This window comes from Pinus tabuliformis, chromosome 8 (genome assembly GCF_031772625.1).
Source record: "Pinus tabuliformis cultivar Carrire ecotype Pingquan chromosome 8, CPIR1, whole genome shotgun sequence".
NCBI classification, from domain to species: Eukaryota; Viridiplantae; Streptophyta; class Pinopsida; order Pinales; family Pinaceae; genus Pinus; species Pinus tabuliformis.
The window spans coordinates 2,019,615,603-2,019,630,735 of NC_142294.1; the positions used below are offsets into that span (position 1 = coordinate 2,019,615,603).

Below are 15,133 nucleotides of genomic sequence, written 5' to 3' on the forward strand. Positions count from 1 at the left end.
TGAATATGAATATTAGTAGTCAAAATATTATTGTTAATTTAATATTAATATTATTATTATTATTATTATTATTTATGGAAATAAGTTAAATTAGGTAAAATATATAGATAAATAAAATACTTTTAATGGTTAGTTAAAAAAAAAAAACTTTAATTTAATTTATTTATCTAAATTATATATATATATATATATATATATATATATATATTAGAGTAATAATATTCAGTTATTAAGATAAAAGTTAGGTAAAAGAGAAAATAAATTAAAATATATAATAATAATAATAATATATAAAATAGTTACGAAAGAAATAGTAAAATACATAAAAATGATAATAATATTAAAATATTAGTTTCGAAAAATAATAATAATAATATGTATTAGACAAATAAATAAAATAAATTATATAATAAATATATATAAAAAAAATAAAATAAAATAAAAATAAAATAAAAGATAAAAATAAAAATAAATTTTAAAAATAGTAATAATAAAAAATAAGTAATAATAAAACTACGTAAATATATATTTGTTAAGACCATAAGTACCAATATCAATCAGGGAAAAGGGGGACAACTCAAAAATATATTCGTTAATAGATAAATAAATAAAAATATACATAAAAATAATATAAAATAGATAAATAAATAATAATAATAATAATAATAATGAGTAAATAAATATCTGCTAAGATTATAAATACCAATATCAACTCGGGAAAAGGAGCGATACTAAAAAATAAAAAAAAAAGGACTGGAAAGAGTCCAGAGCAAGAAGGATAAACCAAAGGAGACCGGAAGGCTCCAGGGAAACGACGAAAGTGAAAAAGATGAAAGAGGGGGGGGGGGGAACTAAGATGAAAGTGCAGGGATCCAAATCTACTGATCTTCTAGCCGTCATCTCTATTGAGATTGTTAGGTCTTCTTACAATCTCAATAGCTTCCCTGAGTTTACGATGGTGGAAGTGGGCAACTTTGGCAACAACCTTAGCCTCCTCAATACAAACGTGATGCTTTGTCTTCACCACATTCTCTGCTAACGCTGAATACTTGGTTCTCCCATGTCTTAGGTCAGCTGCATGTTCGATGATCCTCTGATGGATGGAGCGCCCCGTTTCCCTGATGTAGGGGGACCCACAAGAACAAGGGATTAAGTAGACACCCTTCATGTCCTTGGGGTTAACGGGATCTTTTACCGATCGGAGGGAAATATGAATTGTGCTGAGGGGTCTAAAAGAAGAGGGAATATCATACCTCTTAAGGATCCGAGCAATCTTGTTTGTGGTTCCTTGGACATAGGGAAGGTGGACCCCTAGTCGGCATTCCTTAGGTTCTTTCTTAATAGCAGCATTCCTAGATGCTTTAAGGAAAGCCTTCTGACCTAGGTGTCTACTATATCCATTTTCCACAAAGACATCAAGGAGATGGGATCTCTCCTTATCAAAGCTCTCATTATCAGAAATCCTGAGGGCTCGAGTAGCGAGGGTGTTAAGGACACCCATCTTCTGAGCAGGGAAATGATGGGAATCAGCATGAAGATACTACTCAGTATGGTTTTCTTCCGGAACACAGAGTGGGAGAGCTAGTCATCCTTATTCCTAGAAATAAGAATATCTAGGAAAGGGAGGCAACCATTGACCTCTTTCTCCATGGTGAACTTAATGGCAGAGGACTGACCATTGAGGTGATTGAAGAAGCGATCCAGCTCCTCTTGGCCATGGTACCAAATGACATTAGTGTCATCTACATACCTCTTCCAAAGCTTGGGAAGGAGACGAGCCGAGGCTAAAGCTTTGGCTTCGAAATCTTCCATAAAAAGATTCACAACAATTGGGGAAAGGGGGGAGCCCATGGCAACACCACAAGTCTGTTCAAAGAATTCACCCTCGAAACAGAAGAAAGTGGAAGTGAGACAGATCTCAACCAGATGCGCGGTATCAGGATCTGTTAGGTGATAGATCACTTCCAAGGCCTCCTTTATAGGGATGCAAGTATAAAGAGAGACCACATCAAAGCTGACGAGAATGTCCTTAGGGTCCAGCCTAATATCCTTAAGCTCCTTAATGAAGGAAGCAGAGTCTTTAACAAAGGACTTAGTGCGGCCGACTAGGGGCTTAAGTTTAAGGGCAAGGAACTTAGCAAGAAGGTAAGTTGGACCACCAATGGTGTTGACGATAGGCCTCAGAGGGGTCCCCTCCTTGTGGACAAATGTCTCTCTTTATGTGATTTACGCCGAAGCTCTACGTATTGATATCACTTTATTAGAGAACTTGTGAGCAATGGAGAAGTTCACTTGAAGCCTTGTAAATCTAGTGACCAATTGGTTGATATATTTACTAAGTCATTAACACAAGATGTGTTTGAGTTTCATAGAATAAACTTGGGTGTTTTAAGTCTAGCTAAGACATAGACTAGTAGGCATGTTTGATTTGTCATGAGTCATGTTTTAGTTTAGCAATCATAATTAAGGGGGAGTGTTAAAATAAGATAATTACTCCTGCATGAGGAGGTGACTAAAGTTAGAGAGTCAGTTAACTGAGTGATTGAGTGATTGAGTGTTTGAGTGTTGAGTCAAGTCAAGTTAAGTGATAGACGACTTTTAGTGTGTAGTTGCATGTCAAGATACTTTAGGCAAGTCACTAGTTGGAAAGGGTAAATACCCTTCACCGGGTTCATTGTAAGAATCATGTTTTGTGTGATCAATAGAAGAGCCTCAAATCGTGGATTTATGTGTGAATTATTTTTTTTTTCTCTGTCTTTCCAACAAGCATGAGCTTACGATCTGGTTGTTTTCGTCACATTTGAAATACACTAAAATCTTGAACATAAGAAAATTGAAATGAAAGCGTAGAAGCATGGCTATATCTGAGATTAGAGAGAAGGGTGAGACCTTCTTTACACATATCTCATGTAGACGAAGACTTATGAGCGTTGGTTCACATAGATGTCAAGACGACACTATACACAAATTACACAAATTACCATATGGTTGGTCTCACACAACATCAGCTCTAGCAAACAAATGGACAACTCAATCAACACGGGCATGGACAATGTTATGTTGCGGCTTCCCACAAGTGGCTCAACACGGTTCTGCAATGCCACAAAAAGCATCAATGGAAAAATGTCCCTTCCAACTTGACAATTAGGAGAGCCTTAACGCTACCTGTTTTCTCTGTATTTGTGTTTGACGTCTGACTTTAAATTGATATGCAACTACAGACCTTTCAATCTTCTCGTCAGACCACATGGTTGACATTTGAGCTAAAACATATTCAATTCCATTGTTCTAAGATACTCTCCTAAGGCATGGGTGAAGCATATTTACTGGAGAAGCCCCCAAAAAAAATCTATACACAACTTCACACAAAAAAACTATACCCACACTTGTACCTATTCCTTGCCCTGTCATAGGGAGTCAGGCCGGAAAGGGCTCTGATATCAAGAAAGAAAACATAGTTACACACAAATAGTTTTCAGACCTTCCATCACAAATATGATATATATATATATATATATATATATATATATATATATAGTTGGAATTAGACCAACTAATTCTAAATTGGGAGATTGTAGTTGAGAGAATATCTCAATGTCTACAACAAATCAAACCAACTCCAAATGAATTTAGTATACTGCATTAATGGAAACATTATTTTCAACATTAACTACAGGGGAAATGTTGTTTTGTGAGTATACATTTAAAAACAATAAAATAACACATAAAAAAATATTTCAATTTCCACAATAATTTTATATCAATTTTATATAGAGAAATAGAGTAATTAATATTAAAATATTTAATATATGTTCTCATCTTGTCTACTTTTTAATATATAAAATTTCTTCATTGATCAATATAGCGTTTTAAACATAAAATTTAAAAATATAATATTGATATTACAATCTAGTACAAGATGATGTATAATTGATTTTATGTTTTGTTGACATAAAGTAAAATTCAATTATTATTTTAGTCTATATTAAGAGAGATAATTTTATCACAATTTTATATAAAGAGAGTGAAGTAATTGAAATGAAAAAATTCTTGTAATTTCACTTTCATTATGAAAGAGATGCGTAATTTTTTTAATTCTTAATATAAAATTGATATGTATCCTTTAAAAAATTATTAACAAAAGAAATTTCAATTGTTGAATTGAGGCTTCCCTCTCCCACCAAGTTTTTCGAAAGAAAACGCATACGGAGCAGTATCTTCATGCTAATTCCCACCATTTCCCAGCTCAGAAGATGGGTGTTCTCAATACCCTTGCTACTCGGGCCCTAAGGATCTCAGATAAAAAGAGTTTTGAGAAGGGAAAATCCCATCTCCTTGATGTCTTTGTTGAGAATGGTTAGAGTAGATACCTGGGTCAGAAGGCTTTCCTAAAAGCTGCCAAGAATTCTCTTGTTAAAAGGGAACCGAAGGAGTGGATCCCAGGTGTCCATCTTCCGTTTGTTCAAGGGACCACTGATAAGATTGCAAGGATTCTCAAGATGCTTAGTGTCCCGGTAACCTTTAGGCCCTTTAACACCATTCGTAGGTCCCTCAGATCAGTAAAGGATCCTATCGACCCTAAAGATATGAAAGGGGTATATATTATCACTTGTTCCTGTGGGACCCCTTATATTGGTGAGACGGGTCGCTCCATCAATCAAAGGATCAGTGAACACAAAGCTGACGTCAAGCATAGGAGATCAAAGTCTTCCGCTTTAGGTGAGCATGAAGAAAAAACCAATCATCATGTTTGTATTCAGGAGGCTAGTGTCATTGCTAGAGTTTCGCAGTTCCATCATCAGAAATTCAGAGAAGCTCTTGAGATTGAAAAGAGACCAAGTAATCTCAATAGAGAGGATGGCTGGAAAATTAGTAGGTGTTGGGTCCCAGCTCTCTCTTCCTAGTCGCTTTCTTCCTAATCTTTTAAACTTTTAGAATATATTCCATTATTTATTTTATTTTATTTTTTTTATTCTAATCTTTTTTATTTTATTTGTTTATTTTATTATCTTCCATTTTCATTATTATTATTTTTTTTATTCTAATATTTTTTTAATTCTTATTTTTTGTTTTGTTTTTAAATATCATCATCATCATCATCATCATCATCATCATCATCATCATCATCATCATCATCATCATATTTATTTATAATATTTTTATTTTTAATTAATTAATTAATTTTTTTATTATTTTTAACTAGCTTAACCTCTCATTTAAAAATTATATACATATTTTTAATTAGTTAGCTATTCCTTTATATACTTTTAGTTATACGATCTATTCTATTTCCATTTATCTATAAAATAGTCAATATTTTTAACTATTTATTAACTCAGGAACCAATTTAATTAGAATTAATTTATTCTTATAAATTATATATTTAGGTAAAGGTAAGGTCCCTTATTTTATCTTCTGGTTTGTTTGACCCGGGTCCCTAGTCAAATTTAACCGTTACTCTTGTTAGCCGTTGGAGGCTCTGCTCATACTATTTTACAGGAAAAGATGGATCTGATTTTTCAACTTGTCCTGACGATGAACCACATTCATTGGTTCGAAACGCGTCGACAAATGATTTATCTTGTGATTTACGCCGAAAAATTTCTCTTAAGAAAAAGAAATTTCAATATGGATTATAAATAAAATATTTTAGATAAAAATTTCTTATTTCATTGAGAGATACTTTTTAATGCAATATAGAAGGGAGATTTATATTTCTTTTAATGCTTAATATGGAATTGGCATGTAACATTTCAAAAAAATATTATTATTAAAAAAATAGATGTAAATATCTATATAAAACCAAAAATTCTATTTCATAAATATATATTTTTGTATACTTAATTATGGGAAAATGTTATCTCTAATATTACGATTTAAAATAATAAAATAATATTTATATTAACAAATTAAAAAATAATAATAACAAACAAATATTTAATTTTATATAGAAAAATAATCCCAAAAAAATAATTTTTAGCTTTTCAACAGGAAAAAGATGTCACTACTCAATATGAACCTCACAACTAATATTGATTTTGCAATCCAACATCAAAGAGATTATAACACACATACATAAAACAAAACACACGCATATAAAACAAAATCCCCCTCAACACACACAAATTATAACGTTTGTTATAGCGATGGGTTTAGTGGACGTTACGGGTCAATTGTGATAAAGGGAGTGTTTCATAAATATAAGACAAGGATTTTCGCCCTTTGCATCACAATATGTGTCATCACCCTTTTCCATTGACTTCTCTTCACGTTGTCTGCTTGGATCATAAGTTCTTCCTTGGGTTTGGTATGTCCATCGACAAAATTTAGTCACAAACTTTTTCATGTTGTTTTTGTAGACAAAATCAAAATGGGTTATAGCGCTGGTTCCGCAAAAGAATAATAGTATTTATTTATTCAACATTCCCTATGATTTCCATCGACCCAAATTTCTGGTAGAAAACTTTTGTTATTACAAATCTTAAAATTTCTGGTAGAAATGTTTTGTTATTACAAATCCTACAAACCTTGCAATAATTCATTCACTACAGTTGCTCACGACTCTTATGCCCTCGTTGGCCCTTTTTTACCCTTTTTTTACCCTTATGATTCATGCTCTCAACACTACATACTCTGCAAGAGCATGAAGACTTTAACCTGATCACGATAGGTGCTGACCCATTCACTATACGGTGCGGGCCATGAAATCTACAATAATAATTTTTTTTTGTTTATTTCATTTTTATTATATTAAATTAAATTAAGAAGTAAGCTTTAGAGGGTGTGTTTTGGGGAGTTGTTTTGGGCACTTTATCTTGAAATTCACTATAATAATTTTATTCTATTCTATTATAGTATGAAGTAGGCTTTACACGGTGTGTTTTTGGTTAGTTGTTTTGGGTACTTAATTCACTTTATTTTTAAGTGAGTTTTGTTTTTAAGTTGGTTATTTTAATTAATGATCAGAGTTTTTTAGTTGGCTAAAGTTTATTTTATTTTTTTAAACTAATTATTTAGATCATTTAAAGATTGATTCAAATATTTAAGAGAGAGTTAGAATATTAACTTCTAGCATGTCAAACTATTTTGTAAAACTTGTAATAACCATGTTTTTAAATTTTAATTTTAATCATTTAAAAAAAATGGAAGGGGAAATGAATCATTTTGATGGCTCGTCTTCCAAAGGTAGCCCATTAAAATAAATGAACGCTATAGTGAAGACTATTAGGATCATGAAACATCGAGAGAAGTGATGGTGTCTAAAGACACCGTTGCTTGGGATTCGACTGACCCTAAAGGAGAAATTTACTTAGAGTCTTTCCACATTTAAATAAACTAAATTAGAGATGAATACCATGGGCGAAACCATTGGTTCCAAGTCAAATTTACTTGAACTACCCTAACAATCCCCCCTAAAACTTGACTGAGGGAGACTAACCTGGTCCCAATCATTCATCAACCATCTCACCTGAGATCCCACATTCCCTCTCTCAAGCTAAGATGTCAGTACACCTGCTATCTTGGTACCTATCCAAGTGGTCCATTCCACAACTTGATGACTCCATGCGCCACTCCACTACATGTATGACTAGTCAAAGTGTTAAGGCCTTACAAAAATCCATAATTCTGTGAAACATGTATCCTTGAGCAACAAGTCTTACAACTTCATAGGGAAATGCATCTATCTTGGACCGAAACCCTTAAGGTATTCATACACCAGTATTGTTATCACACCATTAAAGTTATCATCACATGTTGCCTCCTTCACTATGCTCAAACCATTGACTCCATCTTTGTTTTCTCATTCATATGACCACTATCTTGCTACACCTCTAGTTTCACCAATCCATATCTTTCCTCGACCTTTCTCGCTACTTGACCTCTCTCTTCGTATCTCTAATCCATGTTATTCATCCACATCCTTATTATCAGTATGCATCCTCTTCCTGGATTTTCTTTCTACTCTTTCTTTTTCCTTCGTTATTTTATCCCTCAAATAATTCAACTCAAAAAAGCTAACTAGCGTGTTTCATTAAATCTTTGTTCAAGCTTCACATGGGAGCATACTCCAATCAACAACTTAGCACACAAATCTTTTCACCCTCTACAAGTAGCAATGTATTCTCCCAACAACACACATTCATACAATGCACCACAACACACCGACTCCATCTAAATTGGCTTTTGGCACACTCTCATGCTAGCTCTAGCCACTCTCATGCTGGATTTGGCTTTGGCCACTCTCCACTCTATGATGGCCACACCTGAACAAACAAACAATGAAACACTTTAACACTAGCTAGCTTCTTCATTACACTCGGCAACTTGGGCGTGGATTCAATTCTTCCTTACATACTACATTAAAATAGACATTCTTTTGGACACTTATTTCTATTATAAGCCCTTTATAATAGAAATATATTAAAAATGTGTAATCATAATGTATAGGAAACGATAGGCAATTTGGAAAAGGCATGGTAAATGGGAGGAGAGCTAGGGTTCTAAGATCGAAACCCTGACGGCGCCGACAGCACAGAGCTACGCGCTCAGGCTCTGCACGAGATTCTCTGCAGCGCAACAGCGCTGAAGGGGAACAGAGACGATCAATGGCGACGACGCAGGGGGGGGCATCGAAGCCCTCCCCCTCACTGCACAACCCAGAGCCTGAGGTCATCTTTGGATCAGTAGATCCGGACATTCTCAGCAAAGGGAAAAAGTAGCAAGGAACTGTCAATGATCCACCAGAAGAACAAGAAACTCAGGGGATCAACCCGAAGGTCACTTCCTCTACATGTCGACCTGTAGCCAAAGAAAGGCCGAGAATAGAATTGCCCGGAGATAAGATCGACAGAAGGATTGAATTCATGAAATATCACGCCATCATTGGAAAATTCATAGGGTTTTGGCCGACTGAGAGAGCCTTAAATGGCTGGATTGCGGCAAAATGGAAACCTAAGGGAGATGTCACTCTCCAGCTTGGACCGAAGGGCTTTTTTACCGCCATCTTTTTCTGCCTGGAGGACAAATACAGAATCCTCGGAGGAGGACCATACTTCTTCAACTCGGCAGGTCTCTACATGAGAGAATGGATACCCAGATTCAACCCTGATAAGGAGGATCTCACATGGGCACCAGTATGGATCCGTTTATACTCACTCCCTGATGAATATTGGGAAGAAGACTGTCTGAAGGGCATAGGAAACGGAGTGGGAGAATACATCAGGGCAGTAGAAGAAACCAAATCTAGGAAGTATATCTCCTACGCAAGAATATGTGTCTTTATCCGTCTAAATGAAGCTTTACCAGAGTCTGTTACCCTTGCCCATCGAGATGAGGAGTGGATCCAGACTCTTGACTATGAGCATGTGCCTTTCAGATGCAGAAGATGCCATGTGCTGGGACATCTGTTTAGAGATTGCCCTCTCAATATCAAAGTCCAATCCTCTGATCCTTCTGAATCCCCACCTCAGGATGGCTTCACCCGAGTATCCAGTCAGAAGTTCTCGCACAAAAAGCATCAGAATGGATCCAAACCCCAATCTACCCATCCTCATCATCCTGCATCCAAGAATAGCTTTGACATTTTAGGCGATTTTACAGAGGATCAGCCTCATGATTCTGATAATATCCCTGCTCGCCCTTCCACTTCCACCCGCCCCCCCCCGTCTAAATCTCCCATGAACATCCCTATTATCCTTAGTCGGAGTCCGGAAGATGCGACGGCGATCCCCAAGGAAATGAAGATGGATGGGACGATAATCCCGCCGCAGGATACAGAGACCAATCAAGAGGGAACCAGTCAAGTACAAAATATGCAGGAAGAGCCAGAGAGCATTGATCTGCATGGATTGGACATTATAGAACTGGAATTAGCTTGCAAGAAAAAAGCATATGAATCCATCTCTGAGACAGATCTAGAAAAGTTGGAAGAGGTCATTTCCAGAGCTTACCACCAAAACCAGCTCGGCATACAGCCTGGCAGCACTTGGGATAGCAGCATGCGTCCAAAGGACTCCAAAAAAAGAGGGCGGAAGACAGATCTCCAGGGAACAATAGAGGTTGGAAAAATCCTGGTGGACTCCGGTAGATATGCAAAGCTGACGAAGTATTATAGTCCTGCCCATACTAGTTGAACCATGAAGCTCATCTCTTGGAATTTAAGAGGGCTCAATAGCCCAGGGAAACTTAGGATGTTGAAAAACATGATCAAGATGGAAAAACCGCAGATGTGTTTCCTCCAGGAAACCAAATGCAATAGTACTACGCTGGGCCGCATTCTCTCGAAAGCTTGGCCAGGATGCAGATCGGTTGCTGTAGATGCCACGGGAGCTTCTGGGGGGCTAGCAATAGCATGGAACACCCAAGCTGTTTCACTCACAGATTTCCACGCCTCCCATCACCTAATACAGGCCACCTTTCACATTCTAGGCACCAACATTCATGGCAATCTATCCAATGTCTATTTTCCGCAGGATTCGGGAAGTAAAAGTGCGCTCCTTGATACCATTGAAGCACTAAGCATAAATCGGCCGCATCCACTATGGATCGTGGGGGGGACTTCAACATGATAACCAAAATCGAGGAGAAGTTAGGAGGTAGAACCAGACTAGAGCCAGAGGTAGATCGATTCAAGGACTTCATTCGATCGGCCTCTCTCATAGATCTGCCATTCTGTAATGGCACCTTCACCTGGAGCAATCGCAGAGGGGGCAAGCATCAGATTGCGTCTAAACTTGATCGCTTTCTGATCTCGGACAATGCGGTGCATCTCGGAGGCGATCTCACGGCTGCAATCTTAGCCCACACTGGGTCGGACCACTGGCCAATAGCTCTGCAATGGCAGAGACCAGGGGATCGAACCAAACGTCATTTCCGCTTCGAGGCATTTTGGCTCACTCATCCTGCATTCAAGGACTTCATCAGAACCACTTGGGCCTCCTTCATCCCACCAGAGGGTTCAAAAATGTATCGGTTTCAGCAAAGGTTGTGGTTCTTAAAAAGTCACCTAAAACGCTGGAATAGGGAGACTTTTGGGAACATATTTGAGGCGCAGCAGGAGCTAAATCAGGAACTGAAGGATCTCCATCAGAAAATAATTAATAAAGGGCACACGGAAGCAACTTTGGATCAGGAACGGCACATACACGATCAGCTTAAAGAAAGGAGAAAACAGGAGGAGATATATTGGAGGCAAAAGTCAAGGGTTAGGTGGCTCAAGGAAGGAGAGCGCAACACTAAGTTCTTCCACAGAACTATAGTACAGAGAAGGATGCACAATAATATTCCTTTCATCCAGAACCAAGAAGGGGCAAAAGTGGAGGAGCATGAGGAAATAGAAAAGACCCTCCTCAATCATTTTAAGCTGGTACACCAGGAGCAGGCAATGGATTGGCAGCAGGCGATTGGAAAAATAACCAGTAACATACCCAAGCTGGTCGCAGAAGAACACAACGAGATTCTCATGCGCCCTATTCTTCCCCAGGAAGTAGATGAGGCAATGACGCAGCTCAACGAAGGTAAGGCCCCTGGCCCAGATGGTTTCACAACCACGTTTTTTCATGCTTTCTGGGATATGATTAAAATGGAGGTTTGGCAGATAGTAGAGGAATCCAGGGCTCTACGCTGGCTCCTCCCCTCCCTCAACTCCACGTTCATCACCCTCATCCCCAAAGAGGAGAACTCCATTACACCTGATAAATTTAGGCCCATTGCTCTCTGTAACGTCATTTATAAAGTCATATCCAAAGTCATTGCTAACAGGTTAAAACCTATTCTACCCATGCTCGTCTCTCCGGAACAGTCGGGATATGTCGAAGGCAGACAGATAATGGACGGTATCATCCTCTCGCATGAAATCATTCATTCGCTCAAACAATCCAAGCAAGAAGGTATGTTACTCAAGCTAGATCCCTCTAAAGCTTTCGACAAGCTCAGCTGGTCCTATATTCATCATATGTTGAAAGCTTTTGGATTTTGCTCCACATGGGTACGCTGGATCATGAGCCTTATCACCTCCACTCATTTCTCAATCCTTGTCAATGGTCTTCCCTCCCATCCATTCAAGCCCTCCCGGGGCATAAGACAAGGGGATCCCCTCTCCCCCTTCCTCTTTGTGCTTATGGCTGAAGGTCTTGGTAGGCATATCAAGCATGCCCTCCATTCTCATCAACTCAGAGGAATCTCCATCCACAACTCCCCTGCCTCCTCCCATCAGCAATTTGTTGATGATACCATGCTTTATGGCTACCCATCGGTTCAGGAAGCCTCCCAGTTGAAATCTCTGCTCAATGATTTTTCCGATGCTTCTGCTACCCAAGTCAATTGTTCCAAATCTCAAATCTTATTCTTCCACACCCCTCCGTCGGTCAAATCTGCTGTGTCTCATATCCTGGGCTTCCACTCTGCCTCACTCCCATCCAATTACCTTAGAGCGCCCCTCACTGCCTCTGCCTTAAAGCAGCCTGCATGGCGCATTCTGTTAGAGAAGCTTGAGTCAAAACTCACTCTTTGGACTCACCGCTCTCTTAATCTAGCTAGTCGGGTGGTGCTTATAAAGTCCGTCCTCCAAGCTATGCCTCTCTATCTCTTCTCTATCCCGGCGACACCAAAATGGGTATTAAAAAGATTGAGGTATCTGCAGCGAGACTTTTTATGGGGTAGCTCAGCCACTAATCGCAAATGGGCATTGGTGAAATGGGATTCTGTCTGCATGCCCAAAATCAAGGGAGGCATTGGACTGAGAGATCCTGAGTACAGCAATGCCATTATGAACGCTAAGATATGGTGGCAATGGGTGACTAATCTAGACAAGCTTTGGGCTAAAATATGGAATGCCAAATATGCCAACAACAGGCCCCAAGAAGAGCTTATCAGATTCACACCCACTGACAGAGGGTCGCTAATCTGGAACGCCGCCAAGCAGCATTATCAGCTCATACAAAAGCATAGCTTTTGGGAAATCAAGAATGGTCACATTGCTCGTTTCTGGAATGACGCTTGGAATCAAATGCCCAACCTCTCTAGTGTTCTTTCCCCAGAGATAACTCAGAACAGGCAGGAGCAGCAGCAGGCTACCGTCCACCAGTTCTGGACACAAGAAACGGAAAATGGATTCAGAAAGTGGCTACCGGGCAACCAAATAACCAGTAACTCAAACACTGAGGAAGTAGTAGAACTCGAGAACGAGTTAAGGAAGAGGAGTATTCGATATGAGGACAACGATGACATACTCAGATGGGGCTATCTACCTAAAGGATCCTACTCCACCTCCGAGGCCTACAATCTAATAGGCGACTTCCCCAACAGGCCGGATCCTCTTTGGGGGAGAATTTGGAGCTTTAAAGCATGGCCCAAAATCTCCCACTTCCTCTGGATGGTAGGACACAAGAAGATTCTCACCTGGGACAGGCTAAGAAGACGCAGTTTCCAGGGTCCCTCAATATGTCACAACTGCTTTCAAAATGAGGAAACCCTGCAGCATCTCTTGGACACATGCCCACTCGCCAAACAACTTTGGGAAAAGATTAGCTTCAGATGCCAAAAGCGGTGCAAAGGAGATGGCGATATCATTGATACCATCCGACAGTGGCCAAAAAATCCTTATGGCTGTGAGATTCTCAATTACCTCTGGAACATCATCCCAGGCACAACATTGTGGAATATCTGGAAGGAAAGGAATCGGCGCATTTTCAAAAACCAGAGCTCTCACATTGAGGTAATATGGAGCAGATTGCATGGCAATCTCAGAGAAACCATGCTTCTTCGTTCTTGGACAAAAGAGGATCTCCCTACCACAGACAATGAGAAAAATATCCTCGACAATTGGAAGCTGCAGCTTCCTCAAGAATATGCTATGCATCAGAGAACAAACTGCAACATCAAGGAAAACAGCAGATGGACCCCCCCACCCATCAAATCTTACAAACTCAACTTTGATGGAGCCTCCAAAGGCAATCCGGGTCCAGCAGGATTTGGAGGTATTATTCGAAATCATAAAGGCTCCCCCTTGCAGATTTACTTTGGCAATATCGGATGGGACACCAATAACTCGGCCGAGCTGGAGGAACTTTGGCAAGGGCTCTCATTAGCCAGGGAACTCAATCTTCAACCACTAATGGTGGAGGGATATTCCCAGATCATCATCAACATGGCCACCCGTATTCAGAATGGCTCTCAAGCCAGAAAAGTTGCTCACAGTTGGAGACTAGAAGCAAGGCTAAACAACATTGGACATGAGATGCGCAATCATAGGGCCCTCTCCTTTCACCACACATGGAGAGAAGGCAATAAGATAGCCGATCTCCTAGCCAACATTGGGGTGGAAAGCAACCGAACCCTCCTAACAGGTAATTTGGACATCATCCCAAGAAATCAACAGACTCAGGACTGTGAGAGTCTTCTCCAAAGTGATGCTGAATCCCCGGATGTGGGTGAGGGCACGTCACATGGAGGCGAGCCACATGCCCAGCATGTGCCGCCCCGTGCCAGCAGTTAAGTGTTATGGGAAGTGTAATGGGTCTTCGCCGCCAGGGGATATGGTTTGGCTGCCCAAGCTCTTGGCATTCAATGCCGAGCAGGGTGAATCGATGGAGGGACAGAGAGCAGTTAAGGCATGCTCGTTTCGAGGTTTTGCAGCGATTCTTCAAGGGGCAGGCAACGCACTACAAATTCATAAGCATGGTGAGAAGGGAATGTTGCAGGTTCAGAAGGAAACGGATTGGGTGGATGATCCACCACCTTGCAGGGCAGTCACAGCACTCTGTAGCTGCTACTCAGGGGAATGTCTTGGGGAGAAGAGGCACATTAAGGACAATTGGAATAAATTGGAGGCGAGGCGGTCATTCTGTGCGTGGTCTGTGGCAGAGTTTTGCTCTGAAGCCGCTCCTCCTGTGTGTGGTCTGTGGCAAAATCCGCTCTGTGATTATTCCTCTGTCACAATTCAGTTACTACATTCCCTCACCGGTCTCTACGGGGTCCTCAATCCTTCGACAGCGGTCCGGGAACAAGAGGAAGGCGGAAGGGGATCCATGGCCAAGCTACGAGAGCGGCAGACGAGCAGGAGGGGACCTGGGCGAGGAGCGTCCTCACGACGCCCAGCAGCAGATGAGCACCATCATTGTTGCTGCTGCTACTG

At 39.8% G+C, this 15,133-nt stretch overlaps 1 protein-coding gene across 1 annotated transcript; it reads left to right on the forward strand.

The window, feature by feature from the left end:
- Positions 1-10,540: 10,540 nt before the first annotated feature.
- On the forward strand, positions 10,541-14,494 carry LOC149244522 (uncharacterized). The gene has a single exon (XM_089371567.1). It carries the CDS (start codon positions 10,541-10,543, stop codon positions 14,492-14,494), a length of 3,954 nt encoding a protein of 1,317 aa, XP_089227693.1.
- The last annotated feature ends 639 nt before the right edge of the window (positions 14,495-15,133 follow it).